The sequence below is a fragment of the Callorhinus ursinus genome, unplaced genomic scaffold (assembly GCF_003265705.2).
Source record: "Callorhinus ursinus isolate GAN/ISIS: 27379988/994484 unplaced genomic scaffold, GSC_fseal_2.0 scaffold13, whole genome shotgun sequence".
Lineage (NCBI taxonomy): Eukaryota > Metazoa > Chordata > Mammalia > Carnivora > Otariidae > Callorhinus > Callorhinus ursinus.
Window position 1 is genome coordinate 29,251,840 of NW_027397075.1, and position 20,421 is coordinate 29,272,260.

General features: G+C 42.8%; 1 protein-coding gene across 2 annotated transcripts in view; it reads left to right on the forward strand.

The window, feature by feature from the left end:
* The window catches only part of PRRX1 (paired related homeobox 1), a 74,123-nt gene that overhangs the window by 46,391 nt on the left and 7,311 nt on the right, over window positions 1-20,421 (forward strand). Inside the window, exons 2-4 of one of the 2 annotated variants that reach the window (XM_073900004.1) lie at window positions 9,883-10,058; window positions 14,467-14,648; window positions 18,419-18,490. In XM_073900004.1, the coding sequence (XP_073756105.1) occupies window positions 9,883-10,058; window positions 14,467-14,648; window positions 18,419-18,473 (413 nt within the window). In that variant the 3' untranslated portion in view covers window positions 18,474-18,490. The remainder of the gene's footprint in view (window positions 1-9,882; window positions 10,059-14,466; window positions 14,649-18,418; window positions 18,491-20,421) is intronic. The other variant, XM_025878183.2, reaches the window with a different exon arrangement.

Below are 20,421 nucleotides of genomic sequence, written 5' to 3' on the forward strand. Positions count from 1 at the left end.
GTCCGTAGCACAACTAGAGTAGGGTGTGCCACATTGTGGCTGAGAGAGGGATGCTGGACTTCAATAGGACAGAGAAAGCCTCTGCAGACTGTCTTCTGACCTCCCCCCCATGCTGCTGTCCCCGCCCTCCTCCCTGGCCCATTATTGGCTCTGATTGCTGCCACCCCTACTGGAGTATCTTTTTTTACTGTCACTTTACTTTTCAAGTATTTGTGACTTCTTTCCCCACACCAGTTATGAAGTTCTTGAAGGCAGACTACATGCAATGTTTCTTTGTATTTCTCAGAGTGCCTACTTGCCCAGCATACTGCACATGCTTGATAAATATTTGTTCAAATGAATGAATAAGGTGATAGGTCAGGATTGAGTGTTACCGTTGTTAGTCATGCCACTTTGGGGATTAGCCTAAGCTGCCTGATACAGACACTGTTTTCAGCAAGGCTACTGTCAGTTAACCCATGGTTAGGAAGTCAAGGAAAAGAAACAGCAGTTATTCTCATTTCTGTTTGCTAAATTTAAAGTCTCATAGAAACCTTTAGGTTTCCTCTTTCTTTCGACTGTGCTTATAGGTGAACAAATTCTTTTAAAATAAAGAGTCACATCGATTCCAGCTTGGAGACTGATCTCTGTAGAGTGCTCTGGTTATGGAGGAACAGGTCAATCACCTGGCCTTCCTCCAGGTATGGGTAATGATAGTATAGTCCTCATCCAATATATCATCTAGCCAAAGGTGTTCTACAACAAAGACAAAACAAAACAATGCAAAACCAAAAACACAACAACAACAACAAATGGACAAGATTCAGACATTGCCTTAAACAATTAATTATTGAAAGTTTTCCATTGGGCTAGATACAGAAAATATAAAACAATCCTAAAAACCCACAATGCTGGATTTGGAAGAGATCTTAGTCACCTAGTCCAGTTTGTGATTTTGCCAGTAAGGACACTAAGACCTAACATCACTGATTTGACCTGTAATCCTGCTGGGTTAGAATCTGAGCTTCCTGATTGCCCATCTGAAGCCCTGTCTACAATTGTTCCGTAATAGAATTTAAAACAAAATAGAAGGAAATGTGTATGCCTTTAAAAACATGTGTTGTTTATATCTTACATTTTACAACCCATTTTACAGACAAGATTGAAATGCAGAGATGTTACAGCGTGGCGTATTCCTCCAAAAACTATTAAGCTTTAAATCACTGTTTACATTTTGGCTTTTCTTATTCCTAAAAGAGAATTTTAGGGGTTTCTGGGTGGCTCAGTCGGTTAAGCGTCCGACTCCTGGTTTCGGCTCAGGTCTTGATCTCAGTGTCCTGGGACTGAACCCTGTGTCCGGCTCCACGCTCAGCGGGGAGTCTGCTTGAGATTCTGTCTCTCCCTCTGCTCCCATTCGGGTGCATGCTCTCACTCTCTCTCTGAAATAAATAAATAAATCTTGAAAAAGAGAGAGAGAGAATTTTAATTTCCTTTCACTTAAACATCATTTAAAAACCAAGCTTCTTATGTTGACCATGTTAGCATATTTCGGTCTTCATATAGGTCTGATGTCAAAGACATCAGTTGCAACAGTTGCAAGGAGCTTTATTTTTCTCTTCAGGCCCCTTTTTACTCTATATGGTCTCATTACAGAATTACCTTGGCTCCATCTCTTATTGCAATGAAAACTGAATTCTCTGTTCCCTGTGGCTTTCTGTGCTGTAGGCTTCTTGCCCTGTAGTTAAAACTTGAGATGGAAAAAAAAAAAAGAGAGAAAAAACAACTTGAGATTAAAAAGTTGAGCAAGTGAAAGTCATGCCTCTCTTCTCAGGTATTTAAGTGCCTCATAATAGCCTCTCAATTGTCTTTTATCCAACAAAGAGTCTTGTTCCATCACTGCTGTCCTTCCAAGAGCTGAGCTTCCTCATTAACCATGTACATCTCTTTCACTGCTCTCTGCTTTCAGTTTTGCTTTTTAAACCTGTTTTCCCCCAAGATTTTTCTTTAGAACATTAAAGTTTATTACCAAAAAAAAAAAAGAATCATTAAAAAATACGACTTAGGGTGGTTACCTCCCATGAAGACACCAATTTCTGTGGCTAATGTCAAGATTGATGTTGTGTCTCTTACAAAATGACAACAGTCTCACTACAAAGGAGAAACACCACCAGCAGAAGGCAGGAGCTTACGGCTCATCTAGAGCTCTGTTTGTAATCCTACTTGAATACCAGTACTTTCATAGGAGCACACACCTGGAATATGGCAAGTTTAGAAAGCTTTTAAAATCTCAGTCAGAACTCACTCTTTTCCCAGAACTTTGCCTTTCTTGGTTTTCTTTTTATCCCTTTGGCATTTACCAAAGTGCTCGGACATTTAGAAAAAAAAAAAAGTCACTGAATAAATATTGAGTAATGTGACCCAAGATTTGTGTTTTCAGACATGTGGCAACTAAATTAGTCAACCCAAGGCACACAGGCTGGGAAATCATTGAATTTTCATAGCCTGGCTTTAGCCCTTGGCCTTCTTCCTTTTTCATGTTTTTTTTCTTTTAATTCATTTCTAGTGAGATTACTTGTTAAAGGTGCCAATGGCTTACCTGTCTTTGAGTGTAGAATCTGCCTGCTTTCTTAATGTTACCCCAAAATCTGAATTGAGAAAGGAAAATTGTCTTGTTAGAAAGCCAGGAGTTGACTAGCAGCAAAAAATGTCCCAAATGGGGCTTTTCAGACAAATGTCTGTGCATGACTTCTATGGTACAATTTTGGATCAACCACCATATCTCAGATCTCGACTTTTAAAGCTTTTGTTCATTTGTCAAGCTTCTTAGATCTCAGTCCTGCAATCCATCAAACCAACGAAGCCATATCACATATGTGAGTGGTTTTCTCACTTTCTCTGCAGTTATGCTGTGATAGAAATCTTACTGATTAAATACCAACAAACAGTGAACAGAAGGAAAAAATGAAACAACAGCAGTGGTTTTGAGCAGTCTGTCTCTGGGGAGAAACCGTAACAGCAGTGGTGGTTGTGAAACCCACCACTTGCCAAATGCCTACTGTGTGCCAGGCTGTATGCCCGCCGTGTGTTCATCACATTGTCAAATGACCATAGGAAGTAGGTCGTCTTACTTCCATTTTACTGTTTTGCAAACTGAGGCTCAGAGAAGGAAGATGCCTTAGCCAAGGTCACACAGCCAGTAAGTAGTAGGGCCTGTGGGAGAGTGCAGGTCATCCCGTTCGGTTCCCAAGCCAGTTCACCTTCCACTCCCCCCTCCACAGTGCCCACTTCCCAATGGCAGTTTGGTTGGGTCTGATGGGAACATTCTCATTTTCCGGGTTGGGTTTTTTTTTTTTTTTTTGATACCTGAAAATGAAACTAGGTAAACAAGGGATTCATCCATAGAGAAATTGGGGGTAGGTTACATATCTGAAGCCAGAATTTTATTTTATTTTTCATCCAAGAGAAGGTATTTGTTCAGCAATTGAACTCCTATAATAATAATTCCAATATATAAATACTCTACATCTGATCCCTAATTTGTATTTATTGAACATTGAATGCAAATATACACTTTGTACTCCAAGGTTACAGTAGAAAATAGACTCAGAGTCACATGGAAGATGCCAGCATGGGGGAAATTATGCAAATAGAGACCACGGGTTCCAGCATGGGACTGCATGGGGAGGCTCACTTTATATTGGGACTCCTCGGGGGTTCCAATCAGGAATGCTTTCAGATAAACGTCTTAAGAGAGTTAAAGTAGATAAGGTAATTTGGAGTTTTGACTCTCTGGAATAGTATTTGTCCTGGAGAGGTACAAGGAAATACGTGAGACGAAGAATCAAAAGCAGTACAGGTCCCATGAGGATACCTCGAACTCTTCAGCGTTCTGTCTTTCCAAGGAGAGTCAGCTATACTGAGAGAGCTCAACATTTAGCTATCTCCACATCAAACCACTGTAGATTTACATGGAGCTACTGACTCAACTTGGGGGTCAAAACTATTACAAATAATATTTCATGCTTTTAAGAGCATTTTATTCTCCAAAGGACGTATTTTGCCAATTATATCTGAGGTGTTCTCACGCTATTTTCTAAGGCTTAAGACTGATACTCGACTAAACGTAAATAGTGTTATTTGCCAAGTTGACAGTAAAGAAAGAAATATGCACGTCAAGGGCCATCATGTGAAGTTCAAGGTCTAGCAGCTGCAATGTGAGAATGCACCCCCACAGTTAGGCATCAGAGTTGGCAGAGACCTGGTCAGTCTTGAGAGTTGCTGGGATTCAGTGGTGGAGGATCCCAGGTATGCTGTTGAGAAGGTGCTGCTAAACTTGGCTTTGGTCATTGTGATGCGCTAAGCTCAGTCTACACTGCAAGTTATCCCAGTTAAATGACCCATGTGCCATTTATCAGGGCACATATTAAAAGGATGCTGTCTTAATTGCAATTGGAGCTTAGTGTAACCAAAGAAACTCAAATGAATGCCCACAGCTGTATCTTGCTGCTTTTCATAGACCTTGCAATAAAAGCTAAACAGTTTTTAGTGGCTTTTGCAATTATACTTCCCTTCAATTTTCCAAAGGTTGTAGGGCCTGAACCACACAAATCCCATTAAAGTAAGTAGTTGTTGTGCAATGTAAGTTCCTTTGAAAACATTCTTCAATGCCCATAAAATGATCAGCGGGCTGCTCTTTAGATCTGCTCGCCTGCCATGTTTTCAACCAAAAGGAAGAAGGCAAGCTTTGATGTGGTGGTTGGTCTCTGCTACTGAAGCTGGCGTTTTATCTTCTTGCATCAAATTTCTTTCCAAATTGATGTGACTCAGGCATACGAAACACATTTTTCTTCAGATTTTATTCCTAAAATATGTTTTTGCTGTACCTTTAAATTATATTTGGCTGACCTATTTGGACTCTCCAAGGCTTCTCCCACCAGATGCAGAGCAGAAGAGGGTCAGGGTCTTTGGGAGTTAACTGAAGCCTGCCTGGCGAGGGCAAGGCCATAGTGAGCTTGGGTCACTGCGTGCTACCTGGTCTTCCTGTTTAAGGATGGCCCTCCTCACATTGTCTTCTCCACCCACCCTTCAGCGCAGCTTTGGCAGCCAGATGTGGAGTCCACAGTGAATTCCAGCCCGGAGCCAAGGACAGAGCTATTGTTCCCTTTAACTTGTATTTGAACGCACATGGGGCATCACACCTAGGACTTGGGCTTTCTTACCTGGAGCAATGTTCATATGTGTTCTCATCCCGATCCGTTACAAATGCCATTCTCTTTAGCATCTTTCCCATGGGTGTTTCTGCTTGTTTAAACCCCTCCTTTATCTTGGAGCTGCTTTTCTACTAAGGAATAAAAATGAAGGACTAATTTCTGCATTTACAAAGGAATCAGAACCACACAGCTTTTCCCATCTCTATATCTGATGACTAACCTATTTGAAAAAGAAATGGTGAAAGTTCTTTCCTCCTCAGGTAAAGTTATCCAGAAACAAACGATACTGTTAACCTAATTATTTGCTATGGACTGTTAAAAAGAATAATTGGAATTCAGAAATTATTCAGCCCTTTAAAACTTCAAATGAATCACCAAAGTTCTAATTTTCTGGGACTGCTTCTATGCCACAATACTACCATGATTGTTTCAAGATTTTATTGTCATGTAACTTATCAAGAGAACCTAAATCGTTTCTATAGGAATATAGGAGTGCATCGAGGTGACAAAACATTGACATAGATAGAACTGATCCATAAGGTTTTTAAAGTATTTGATTACATACTAAAATATATGTAGGGATTGGGAGAATGGAGAGATCAGTATGGATGGAAGTTATCAGCAAAGTCTTACAGGAGGTCGCATTTAGGATGTGTCATAGAAAACAGAGATTTTGAACTGTGTCTTAAGAAAGTGAAGGACTAAATATGGATGTGGAGAGAAGATGGAAAATGGGGTTTGCTACTGTGCAAAAATCACCCTGCACATATTTAATTGATGAAGCAGAGACTTATGGAGGCCTTTGAAAAAGAAACTTTAAGAACATCTGGATCAAAGTAGCTATTCCAGATGAGAATATTTACATTTTTTAATGACTCTTCTGGTAGGAATGACAACATGTGATACACATGGACCCTCTATCTTAGACCCTCTTTATATAATTCATATGGAAAGACCTGCATTTCCCATAAGATTTCCCCAGGGTCATAGTTTTTTATTTGTATCTCAGATGCTTCATACACATGACTATTGTCATTTGCACTTGAGACTGGAGTGGAATTAAGAGTGTTGGCTTCTCGCTCTGGCTCAGGCACAGCTGGGGTACTGTGATTTGGGGGCAGTCACTTCATTCTTCGAGGCTTCATTTACCTCATCTAAAAAATAAGAGGGTGGAATTAGACAATTTCTCTGGCTTCATTTGGTGCCAGTGTTGTATGACTCATGATTCCAAGTGAAAATACACCAGCTCACAAGGCCATTTTGCTGGTTTTTATTAGAAATCATGGCCGTAACTGTATACTTGCAATTTACTCAATCATCCACAACATACATAAAAATACATAATCATTCATAAAATCCATAAACACCTTGGATTAGAAATATTACGATTTTGGTAAAAATGCATCACATCCTCTGTGGTTATTTTGCAGCTTGGTGACTCCTACCCACTTCAGAATTCCAAAGCATGAGATGCTCCCCGATGTCCAACTGGACATCAGTATCCTTGGGCAGCATGTGTTAAAACCAACCTTTTCTGTAACTGGTTTTACAGGAAAGATGACCCTCCTCCAATGATAAAAACACACTGCCTTCTCTCCCCTCTCTTCAACCAGCATCCAGAATCTGCTAAAAAGTGCTTATCACGGGCCCTTCCAATGCCCCACATTTGTAAATCTCTGCAATGTTGACATCTCTTCTCACGCGGCCCAACACAGGTTGGGTCCCATCTTCTGTGTTCTTGGAGGAAAACAGGGAGCACGCAGTTTGTGGTTAGTGAGCAAAGACAGCCGAGCCCAGGGGCTGCCGCTCAAGCTGTCTCTGTTGCCCACTCATTGTCTTGTTCCATTATACTTGCACATGGGAGGACATTTGCCAGATCCAGAGTCCTTGGACCCTGTTATTTGTGTGTCTTTTCTCACCTTCAACATGATCTGGACTGGTGTTTTCCTTTGTTAAAAACAAGAACATTCACTGGGAAACTTTTGCTGGCCTCATTTCGACTCATCATAGCTATTTATTCTGTGTCATAAACTATAATTCTCCATTTCCCTTACTCTCATGTCAGGGGAGCTGGTGGTTTACGGTGGACAGTCAGTGGAATTTGAGTGAAAGGTGGAAGATTTCAAAGAACTACCAAGAGATTATGTAGCAGGTTATAGGACTAAGAACAAAACATAAAATACTCTTGTTCTTGATCACAGTTTGGCAGTACAAAAAAAAAAAGGCTCATAAAACAGCATAAAGGATTTAGAATTTGTGGCTATACCTGAGAAAGACTTTTCTCTGAGGGAAGCAAATGAATGATAGGATTGGCTTAATAAGAGATTTCCTTTATGTGAATAAACATAATAGCCTAGGATCTGTCTAATTGGTCTCAGTCTTGGGCAGGTATGGAAGCTACAGATTTTTTCCAGAACTCTGCTTAATAGGAGCATGAAATACATGTTGTGGTGCTGTCAGAAAGGCCTAGATGACCTAGAGAGACCTGAAGTACAAGACAGATAAAACTGTAGAAAAAAAGATTTGGGAAAGAGAATGAAAACAACAGGAAAGCCTCCAAATATTTAAATACAAAGGAGAACACAGATGTGAGGCCACTGCTGAGCGCTGTTTGACCCCAGGTGTTTGGATTCCGGTGTGGATGTAATTGTAAAAGAATTTTGCTGATAGGTGAATAGTGGTATAATCAAGATGTTGGCTGGGATATTCCAGGCCTTGATCGATCCCAGAAATCATGATAATTAAATTGGCTCCATTCTCAGGATGCTGCAGACCTGACATTCTTACTGAAAGTGTCACAGCAACTTCTTCAACACAAGGCTCCTGGTGGAGATACCACAAATGGAAAAAAAAACAGGGAGGTGGTCAACTGTGAACATGACCCTAAAACTGAAAGAGTAAGTGTCAGCACCTTCTTAGCTGGAGGAATGGGATTGAGATTGTATGGATTTTTTTCAACAAGAACAGTTTTCTAAAGACAAGAAAAGTTCCACATTCAACAAGTGCTTACTATATCTGGGTGCTTTAAATATCCAGAGGAAATGCACAGTCTCTGTTCTAAGCTTCTGTTCTGGGAAGGCAGCACTCATGATGAAGGGATCTCTGATCAAAACCACTTGGAAGACTCCATTGTCAGGCACTGAGAGATCTGGGCCAGGAGCTCCTGGATATAAGCTACATTTTGAATCCACACCCAAATTTAGAACATGCCCTCAATTTGTGATAATAATAATATTACAGCTCAGGTAGGTATCACTTTTCTTTAGGACATCATGATTCAAGCTAGTTGCTTTTTTTTTTTTTTTTTTTTTTCAAGTAGATTCCATATCCTGCCTGGAGCCCAACACGGGACTTGATCTCAGGACCCTGAGATCAAGACCTGAGCCAAAATCAGGAGTCAGAGGCTTCACCGACTGAGCCACCAGGCGCCCCTGGTTGCTTTCTTGAGTGTGTTGTGTGCTTATACTCAGAGAGGAATAGGAGACCTCCTATCTTGGAAAAAATGGCTGAGAGCTACTCTTTATTGCGTGTGGAGCAAGGGACCAAACCCCGATTTCCCTCTATCCTCACTCTCATTGCTCCTGTTTTTCTTTGGGCCGAGAGTCTGAGGGGAGGGCCGTTGGAAGTATAAGTCCAGTTCACCAGGCCAAGCATGTGTCTGGGGCCTCCGCACCTCTGTGCTATAAATCTCTGGGCACCACATGGCCTCTGCAGTGACCAGGCCTCACAGGGACGTCTTGCTGGTGATGGTGACCCAGCTGGTGTTCTGCTCAGCTTCACACATCCATCATTCCTGCCTGCGCTGATGTGGGTGGCATCACTGGAGTGCGCTCCTCTCTTATTTCCTTGGGCAGGCTGGATGAGCAGCTTGCCAAGACGTGTTTGGGGGAACTGAGAGGAGAACAAGGGGGCAGATCTTGACAGGTGAAACCTTGGGGGGGTCACGATTCCCCAAATGTTCTGGGTGAAACTGTTTCAGAGATCTTTCAGTTTGGTTCCCTGTACTTGTGTTCTCATTGGGTGAGTCCCAGGCCAATGCTGGCTTGGGTGATGGTGTGGGAGCACCATCCCTGATCTAGGCTGAGGCTTTGGAAGCTGGCCTTAGCAAGAGCACAGAGCCCTGAGCAAATGCAGTTAGGAATGACTCAGTGTTTCCAGGAAAACACGTGGTAAAATAGGACTCCCTCTCATCAGTTTGACTAACTCTGCATTTGTGTTTGCATGGGTATGTAGAGGAGAAGGAACCAGGGAATAGTTGGTTTCTCTGGTTGTGAAACTGTACAAATGAACAGAATATAACATAAGACAAAGGAGGTCCAAGGCAATCTACTCTTCTTCCCCCACCCTACATTAGTCCAGAGAATATGGGTAGAAGTTAAGATTTTCCTTTAGCCATCTTTGACAAGGCAGACTTCAAGAAGCATGCAAGAAATGTCTCCCTGTCAGTTCAGGTCTGGTCCCAGATTTAGAAGTAGCAGCCAGACCTCAGAACTGCCGGGGGGTCCTTGGCCGGTGGACTCAAGAGCACCGATGCCTGTCCTCATCTGCACATTGAATGTGACATTTGGCTCTAACACTAGAGATGTAAGAATGTGAGCAAAGGAAACAATCTCTTACTGTAGATATTCAGCAGAGTGTAAATGGGGACCTGGACGAGACTTTAGCTCCTTAGCATCCATTTCTTCTGCTCCAGATGATCAGCTGAACTCCGAGGAAAAGAAAAAGAGAAAGCAGCGGAGGAACAGGACGACGTTCAACAGCAGCCAGCTGCAGGCTCTGGAGCGCGTCTTTGAGCGGACACACTACCCAGACGCCTTCGTGCGAGAGGACCTTGCCCGCCGGGTGAACCTCACCGAGGCCAGAGTGCAGGTAACCGAAGTATTGCCTCAGGGGCACGCATCGCAGCCTGCTCAAAAATGCCAGTCATTGGTTTCACACAGGAGCTGCTACTAAGAAAGATTACAAAGGGGCAGCATGAGGACAGAATCAGATCCTAAGTGTGTTTCTTTGGGCAGCATAGTATTTGTGTTTTTATTTTTAAAGATTTTATGTATTTATTTGTGAGAGAGAGAGCGAGCACAAGCAGGGGGAGCGGCAGGCAGAGGGAAAAGGACCCAGAGGGAGAAGCAGGCTCCCTGCTGAGCAGGGAGCCCGATGTGGGGCTCCATCCCAGGACCCTGGGATCATGACCTGAGCAGAACACAGATGCTTAACCGACTGAGCCACCCAGGTGGCCCAGCATGGTATTTTTACAAATCAACTTTAAGCCCTTAGGGGGGCAGAATATGCCCTGCTGGGAGGCTCACTCCTCATTGCTGCCTGCCCTTGCAGATTCCCGTTACAGACATTATAATTCTGAGCATTTGACTCTACACCTCCCACCCCAGCTTTCTATTTGAGCTTCAGGGTGGCCAAGGAGATGAATTCTCTGCTCCTTACCTCAGATTTCCTTCCCCGATTTTGGGAGCTCCAAACCTGCAAGCGATTTATTATAAAGACACATGGTTGTGGACACTGGTGGGAGTGGAAAGGAGCACATCAAAGACCTTGCATTTAAGAATGGAGTTAAGAGCGTGTTCAAGTGAATGATTTTGTGTTCTGTGAAGCAATGAAGGGCAAGGGAATGAAGGACAGTGTAGAGAGAGAAGAACAGCACTTCTTTCTAACATTAATGCCATGGCACATCAACTGCAATCCAGACATCTTGAAATAATACAACCTGGGATTAGTAATAATGATGATAATCACCTAATAACTAGCACTACTTGAACCCTTATATGCCAAGTGCTATTCTAAGTCCTTTACATGAACTAATCTGTTTCATCATCATACCAGTTCAGTGAGGTGGATAGCATTCTTCACCTTGCAGATGTGGAAACTGAGGCACAGAGAGTTTCCAGTATTTTGCCCAGCGTCCCAGAGCCAGCAAGCGGCTCAGCTGGGATTTGAATGCAGATATGCAAAGTTCATGCTTGTAAGCCCTAGAGTAGACTTTGAATAAGAGTCTCCTGGCTAAGTGCTTCCTCACGGGGTGCCTTGCTCTCTCTGCTGGAGGTAAAGATCTCATTATCTTCCCTAGAGCTGGTGGTGGGCTGCCGTTTTGATAAGGGTGGGTGTGGATTAGGCCAATCTGTCTTGTCTTCTTGAGGAAATTATTGTTTGTATATTTGTGCTCAGTCTGGACTTGAGGGATTTCTTTCTGCAAGTGACAGATCTCTTGACTGACAGGGACTTTAGCTAGACCCAAAGGGCATTGAGGTGAGAACTGTGTCCATGCCTTGAGGTGCAGTATACTGTGAGGGACACTTGCTGAGTTGATGGGGGGGGTCCTGGGGGTCCCTTCAGCCTGATGGAAAGTTTTCCAGAGTTCTCCCCATAGGGAAGCAGTGACCTCACCTAGAAGGGCTCTCCCCAGGAGAGAACAGGAGGTCAGCAACAAAAGGGAAAGTTGCCTAGACCGCTACCCCACGTGGGTTAGGCGAGGCCCTCGGCACTGCTTGGCAGCCCCTCACGGCTCAGGTAAGAATGACCTGCAGGATCTGCCGGGACAAGGCTCAGTTGTGCTGTCTCGATTCCGCCTTCCAAAGCGCAACCCTGAGGTTTGCCTTCCCACATCCTCTTCCCCCATGCTGCTAACCACAGCTCTCCAAACAGCCTCTGTATTTCCACTCTCAAATCCCTTCCTCTCCCTTCAAACCCCCCATATCTTCTATGCCCCAGGCTTGGCCTGCTGCAGTGTGATGAGTAATTTTAGACCAACAACCCACAGTACCTTGAAGCACCACTTTGGCATGGTGATCTGAATTGTAAATAAGGACACCTGGATGGGACAACGCTAGACATTTTTTTTTTTTTAATGTGAAAGAGCAGTTTGTGAGCTGGTCTTTCCCCCCTTACAACAATAAACAAATGCTTTCTTACACATTGAAACTATTTTCTCTTCCTCCTTTCTCACCCTACTATGTTCTAATCCCTCTCGAAGCTGTGGACATTTCATACGTGTGTGGACAGAATTCTCCCTCCACCACGTTATTTTTCCTCCATGAAGTTTACCCTTCCCCAGTCTGCACCACTCCCTTCTGACCCTGGCTTTCTTTATGGCATTTATCACAACATGACGCCTATTATATTGAGTTGTATGTGGGCCAACTTCCCCAACTAGTTTGTGAATCCTCTTGGATGGAGGCCATATCTTATTTTTGCAAAACTCATTTTTTTCCCTCTGTCTCTTTCCTCTTATTTTTCTCCCCCTCAAACATCTATCAAGCACCTATTATACTCTTGGAACCGTTTCTGTTTGCTGGGGATGAGTAAGACACTGGCCCTCTCCTTAAGGGTGTTGTAGACTGGAGACAGAGAAGATAGATGTGCATGCCATACTGTTATGACATATAAGATGATTCCTATACTTAAGGAATATACGAGAATTCATGATAGACCAGAGGAAGAAATGATCAAATCTGCCTGGGGAAAAGGGGGGGAAATACACACATATTAAGCACCCATTCTGCACCAGCTCTCATGACAGCCCTGTGAGTACTATTGTCTCTGTGTGGTTCGGAGACAAAGCATCAGAGGCACTAAATAACTATTCAATGACAAAATTTTAAAGTAGTGGAACCAGTATTTTGATCCACTCCATTAGACTTTAAAGTCACGTTCTTTCCACTACAACTGTTTACAAAAGAGATGATACTAAAATCAAATCTTGAAAAAGCAAGTCTTTGGACACCTGGACAAAGAGGGGGAGACTATCACAGACAGAGGGAGCCTTTGGTGTGGGAAATAACTGGATGCATCTGGGAGTCTCGAGCCCAGGGTAGGAACTGGAATGATGGAGGGCCAGTGCATGGGGTCCAAGTGATGCAGGATGTGGCCGGGTTGGTGGACCAAGAGCTAGTTCCTGAACAGCCTTTGTTCTATGGTAAGAAGTTTTGATTTTATTCTGTGAGTGATGGAGAACCAGTGGATAATATAAAGCAGGGCACTGATAGATTCCATTTGCATTTAAAATGATCAAAGTAATAGTAATGCCAAGGACACGTGAGAAACAAAAGAGCTGGGCGTGTGCGAAGCCAGAAAGTGAGGACTGGATTCTCCTTCCCTGATGTCTGCCTGTCCCTTCCACCAGCACGACGCACAGAGCACCAGCCACATGGCATTTTACACCCATGTTGCTCCCAGGAGCTGTGCCACTGTCCCACTCCACACCACACGATGTCTTTCTCCTATGCCTTGCTCTGTGTTTTCCATAATTGTACCTAAAAGACTTGTTTTGGAGCTTTTCAAATTTACATGCCTGTCTTCTCTTAATAGACTATGAGCTGCTTATGAGCAGAGAATTAGTCTCATGTCCCTACTCCCAGCAATTAGCGCAGACTCTGGAACTTGGCAGGGACCCCATAAAGATTTCTTGAACGAGTAAACGATTGAATGCAATTCCGTGGCACTCTGGAGGACTTGTATGGTCATGAGCCAGATGTCCTCGAGCACAGAAACTTAGCCATTGATTATCTGAGTGAATTTCAACAGATGACTTAATCTCATCGAATCTGTTTCTTCAACTCTGCAATAGAAGAAGTAAAACCTAATGTACGGAATGGGCACAACAAGTAGAAGTAATGTATGCAGTGTGGTTATGGAAGTTTCTAGCCCTAGCAGCACTTGATAAACATGTTATGAGCTGTAGCGGATGCTGTCGCTAGCTGCTTCTTGCTGTAACTTCCTCCCTCTTAACCTGGTGCTCCTCGCACCTTCCAAATAAACCACTTGCTTCGTAAATTCTTGCCACAGGCATTGGTGATGAGATGGAGACTTTTCTTTAAATGTCCAATAACTATTTCGAAAGCAGATGATATTTTCACATTTGGGAGAATTTTGAAAAAGACTTTTAAAAATGTCACTCTATCCATGGCAGATGTCTAATGAGGTTTTTCTCTTCTCCTTGATTACAAAACAACAGGGATTGTGACCCACATTTTGCTGCCTTGTGGGCTGGTCGTGGATCTCATCTCTGGGGGGCCTGATGGAAGTCCCTCAGGGTCCTGTTGTAATAGTCTTCTCTGATAACAGGGTAGCTCGCTAACCTGGCCCAACAGGGAAGGACTGTGGCATCTTTGTATTGTTCTGGGAAGAAATCTGTACCCGTCCTGTTTCTTCCTCGGGGAGGCGTTATGTGGTAACATTGACCAGGACGTTATTCGTTATTTGTGTAACCTCTTCTTCTTTGTTTCCCTCTCCCTCCCTGTGCCCCGCTCTCCTCCCGACGCTCTTCCAGGTGTGGTTTCAGAACCGAAGAGCCAAATTCCGCAGGAATGAGAGAGCCATGCTGGCCAATAAAAACGCTTCCCTCCTCAAATCCTACTCAGGGGACGTGACTGCTGTGGAGCAGCCCATCGTACCTCGTCCTGCTCCACGACCCACCGATTATCTCTCCTGGGGGACAGCCTCTCCGTACAGGTGAATGACTGGCCCACCCCCCCTTGCTCCACTTCCACACGTTTCTCAGCGGTCGGTCACGTTTCAGAGCTGCTGGTGTGGCTGGCTGACATTTCTTACTGGGTTAACCTCTTCAGAGACATTCAACTTGCTGACACCCCCAGATTTTCACGGGAGATTACTAGTTGCCCCAGGAGCAGGGTTTGGGGCAGAAGAGAGAGGGACAGGCCATCAGCAATCTTCTCTTGGACTCAGGAACTCTTGCAAAGTTTTCAAAGATGGGGAAGAATCTAAAAGAAAAGATCATTAAGCTATGCCCAGAGTCCCTCTTGCAAACATTCAGGAACAAAACTTGACTCCAATTTCAAATTTAAGATGTGTTTCATTACGCTCAAGTAGAAATTTAACTTGTAAGGCTCCAGGTGTAGGCTCAAAGACAAACTTTATGGTAAAACTGATTTTGAATTAAAAGAAGAGAAGGAAGGAAAGGAAAAGGAAGAGAGGAAGGAAGGAGAGAGAGAGAGACAGAGAGGGAAGGAAGGGAAATCCACGACCATTCTGATCACGCTCATGGCCACAGTCCCTTGTTAGCAAGTAGGGATGTCTTATGATCCAAAATACCTCCTGTTCTATTGCAAATTCTTATCTACTTATCTGAAGTTCTTTGGGGGTCCGTTTGTCTGGATGAGGTTTTTAAAATATAAAAACAATGTATAATTTACTCTCAACTTTTATATTAAAAAGGTGAAAAATTTTCAAGAAGCAAATAACAGAGTACTATTTCAATTTCTTGGAGAGGCTTTTTAAATCTCCATTTATTATCTGTTCGGATAATACAGGTTAATGCCCAAGGGAAGTTGAGACCCAAGTGCCTAAAGCATCATCATTGTTCCAAAGTGCCTTTCTTTGAACCAACCTAAACCTGAGTACTCTTAGAAACCAGGTCAAGGCTGTGTGCTCTCTCTGGCCAATTGCAGTGGAGGAAGTATTCACACATTCACTTATTATGCTTTTATTTGCCTTTTTATTGTTAAGGTTAATTAACGCTTTAAGGAGAGGCCTTAAACTAGTTATAGGAGATTATTTCCCAGCTAATGCTGAACTCCTGATATGAAATGCCACATTTGTGAAATGCAAATACTTTTCAAAAGTTGATGGTTTTAATCAAAGCATAAGGCCTCACCTAAATGTTCTTTCTGTTCCAAATCAATTCCTTGAAAGAAATGCCATAAATGTATTTGGAATTTTTTTTAATCCCCCATTGTGAAATTAGTCTGAATTATGTTGGTCTTAGCACTTAGAGACCCCATACCTGGGAAATTGGGAATTTCTTCATCTCTCAGATATAGTAAGCCTTGCTGATTTCAAAAGATTAGCCCTATCTGTATGTCTGACTTAAAATTTAGACTCTTTTCCCATAGGACTTACTAAAACACATTTTGAAGACCATTGTGAAATCATATATTCTTTAATATTTTAAATAAGTAAAAGACTGCTTTGTTTCTCTGATAAATAATGGTAGCTCACAGACTCATTAAATGGCTTGGGAAATGGATGTGGTTCAAAGCTTGATGTTTCAAGGTCTCTGGTTTGAATTTGGTCACGACCAGGAAGTATTATTCCTTTTCCTGCCTGGGTCCCAGTTAGGAACTTTTCACACCAGCTCTAAACCATCCAGATGGCTGCCATGTAGTCCTTACCAGTGAGAGTCTGAGGGCAGTACGCTACCTACCTACCCTACGTGGGTTGGGCTCAAATCCTCCCTAAATTAATATTGGATCAGATTGCTTGCCCCTCAACGAGAGGTCAAGCCTTAATGCCTGCATCATACATATTTTGCATATGGGCATCTAACTGAAATTATTAACATGCAATTTATGTGTGCCTTTTTTGGAAATGTCCTACTTTATTTTGGAAAGATTATGTAGAAATACTAGATACATTTTTAAAAAACATTCATAATTCCATCATCTTAACATAACTAGTTTGGTTATTTTTGCAATTAGAGTTCAGTATTTTATATAGTGTAGCCTTAGTGTACATATTTTGTATTCTGCTGTTTTCATTTAAAAATCATATAAACTAGTGCTTTTTACTCATTTCACAGTATACTTTTATATAATTTTTTCTCTTAGATACAGAGTTTGTAAAAAAAATTAAAAATTGCATAGAATCTGATTGTTCATATTCTGTATGAAGAATAAATTAATCTCCAGATAGAAGTAGAAGAATGATGGTTTAAAATAGTAATTTAATCAGTATCAATGTTTTTGACCCAATGTTGACTGCAGTGTTTATATTTTGGTTAATTTCTAAAAGTGGCAAAGCTATTCTGTTACTCAGAGATTTTTCTGCTATGTTTAGAACCAAAATACATTATGGTTTCACATTTTGAAGCTTGGTAGGAAACATGTCTTGTTTAGGAAACATAAAAGAGAAATAAGTGATGAAAAGCAAAGGAAACGATAGACCTTTTGTGTTATAAAAAATTAACTGGCTATTTCTGTTGGTTCATTTATGTCAAGTTAGTTATCTCACATGTGACATTCATTAAAAGGCATTTCTTTTGGTTAATCCTTGGAACTCTCCTGTGTGCTAGCTCTGTCCTTGCTTTGGTTCCAAAGAAGAAACTGAACACTTGCTCAAGTTTAAGCCTTCAGCAAGCAGAATAAGACCGAGTGCTTGTGATCCCTGTGTCTTTTCAGCATCTTAGGCCACATCACCATATTTTCATTCAAATTAAGCCTTACATTACATTGAACATAGTAAAAAGGGTAAGACCGGGAAACTGTGTAAACATGCCCTTTTGATTCAGTGTCTATCTCAGATCAGTGAAGCACGCCTGCGGCTGAGATCCACCTTCTGGGGTGTGTGAACATCCCCTTGGGATGACTGATGTGGCTTGGTCATGCAACCCAGGGACAGTGAGCAGACAGTTTTGCCAGAGAGGATACTTTGTTGACTTCCACAACTCTCCCCTGAAAGAGGAGAGGAGGAAACCAAGACTCAAAGCAACTGTTTGCATGTGGTCAGAATTATGGGATGGAAGATAGCCAACACATTTTTTTCTGGGTGTCTTTTATATCCGGAGTGGTGGCTGTATAATTTATCGTCCAAGCTGGGACACTTTTGAGAGTGAAAGGGGAGTGCTATTAATAATGACACCAGAACAACAGGCGTCACAGGAGACATATGGCTCACCCTATTTATAGCACGACATGGCCCCGTCCGTTCCCTTGAGCATGTTATAGATGATGATGTCAGGCAGGCAACTGAGTCACCAGGAGGCGCAAAGAGTTCTCTAACATAGACAATACTGTCCTGGCAGGTGTCGTCTTTATCTACCCATAGCCAGTGGAGGGAAGCTTGTTTTGGCACATCTGCCCACTGCTTAGCTCAGAACTGTTTTCCGTAGGCAAAGGAGGGTGCGCACAGCACCAGAGGTATTAAGACTAACAAATATTGTGGTGCTTTGCCTCTTGGGGAGCAGTGATCAAGCAAATCCCAGACTTTTAACTGTTATTCTAGATTTTAAGTAGTCAAGAAGCCTCTCCCCAGAGACATCCTTTCCTATGGGAGCTAGAGAATGACCTGGGTCTGCAGTGCCAATTCCAGAGGGAGGACTGGGCTTCAAAGAAAACTAGTGACAGGCAAGAGAGCGGCCAGCCGTCCCTGTCCACGGCTACCCCCCCATCCTTCTCCTCCTCCCCCATTTGATCGTGGTCACGGTGCTGCCTGACATCCGCTGAACGCATTTGGCTCATTTCTCCCTTTCACACTTTCAAAAATAGATCCTCGTCCCTCCCAAGATGTTGTTTACACGAGGGGCTTCATAACGGATTCTAACGGAAGACACTGAAAAGGTAACTTGTCAGAGGGGGAAGAGGGTGGCTGCTGGGGGTAGGGTTTAAGTGGGAATGAAGTGTGTTCAAGAAAGTGGGTCTTGCAGTTTTAGCAATGCCGCTAGTGAAGTCCTCAAGTGGGCAATACTGTGGGAAACCAGAGCTACAGGCATATGTGTCCATAAACTTAAGGGTTAGTAGGATAGCCTAGAGCAGGGCTCCTCGAAGACTACTGAGCATGTGAATCACCTGGGATCAGGCTGCAATGCAGACTCATTCTGTAAGTCTGGAGCAGGACTCAGGGTCTGCATCTCTAACTTGCTTGCCTGTGATGCTGATGCTACTGACACTTAGTATTCGGTGACCGTAGGATATGGGGCAAGGGTCGGAAAAACTGTGTGCTTGTCCTGGCACCTGCGGCTCCCCAGGCCAGTTGGATCATCAGGCTCTTATGTAGCCTTGCATCTAAGGTCAGCTAGCAATGTTTCCCTACTACATAGCTCACAGGGGCACTTAATTCCAGGTAGTCCGTGTGCATTTCAAAAAAGAGACACAAAAGTCCTTGAGACAAGAGAAAGATACAAGGCTCCATGTATAAAAACATTTGTAGAAAGAAAATTTGAATATGGCAGAGGATCACTGAAAGAGCAGTGCAAACTGAAGGCTCACGCGGGAAATATGGTCCAAGTTGGATCTGCTTTAAGAGCTAAATACGTGTTTAAAAATCAACTTCTGAATTTCAGAAACAAGTTAGAAATGCTTATTTAAATCACAAAAGATCACTTCCAAAAGGATTTATGGGGTCTCTCTTTAGAAGTAAATTTCCATAGGAAAGCTGGTATGGAGTTGTCTTAGATGAAGCAGGTATACCTCTGTTCCCGCACTGACAAACGCACAAGCAGAAAGATGGTCTCCAACCTCCACACATCACAGACAGAGTCACAAAAGCCTCACGCTCTACAGCTTTTGGAAAAATCCCGAGCTGGTGAAACCTTAGGATCTCAGGATGACACACAGACTTCTCGGGCTGACAGATTTGTCTTTGGGGGGAAATTTTCAACAGCTTGTCATCATTTGTCCAAGAGGGCCAAAGAGAAAACAAAGTTAGAGCTGAAAACTGAGGCAGGCATTATTTTTCCCCCAGCGCTCCTCAATTGTTTGGTGATTTGTGGGGCGTACACCACGGGAGACTCAAAAGCAGAGGGGCAGATGCCCATAAGTTTCCTGGCTTTAGAATCATACCGTATATAGAATTTTCCATGCTTCCTTGGTGTTTGGCAGTCATCTGAACACGTTCCTCCTCCCGACAACCTTTCGGGGAAGGTTGAAATGATCAAAAATGATTTGTCCCCAGTGCAAATGGAACTCGAACCCTGCCGTGGTTAGCATTCTGCTGTCTGTGGCTGAGCTCCATCTGTTAGGAATCTCCAAATAAGGAGATGGAAAAATTTCAAGCTTACTTAAATTTGTCAGCTCTGTACAAGTCCCGGTGCAGAGCTGCTGAATCAACAGATGGGAATACAAGCATTTCTTTTTCATCTCCAGTTCCTCAATGCACTTTATTTGGCAATGCAGTTTTTCAGTCACAGACACAAAGAACTAACATTCTTAAAAACTCAAGAGAAATGATGCTTTCGCCAAATCCTATAAATCCGGTCCCTGTACTCAGCTCGTGTCTGTGTCCTATTAGAGGAGCAGGTGGTTCTTAGAAGGCAGGACCAATGGGCAGGATCTCTTAGTGTTGGTAAGTAGGCTCTTGGCGTTATCATGCGCTTAATCAATACAAATCACTTAGTTTCTGTCTCACTTTCTGATCTGGGGAAGCTTGATCCTGTGTAGAAATGAGTGGTCATTTTACATTTTGAATGGTCCTATAAAATTGGTTGAAAACAGCTAATTAACCCTCCTTGGTTTTGTCTTGTGAGAAAACGTTTCAAGGTTCTCTCTCTTTT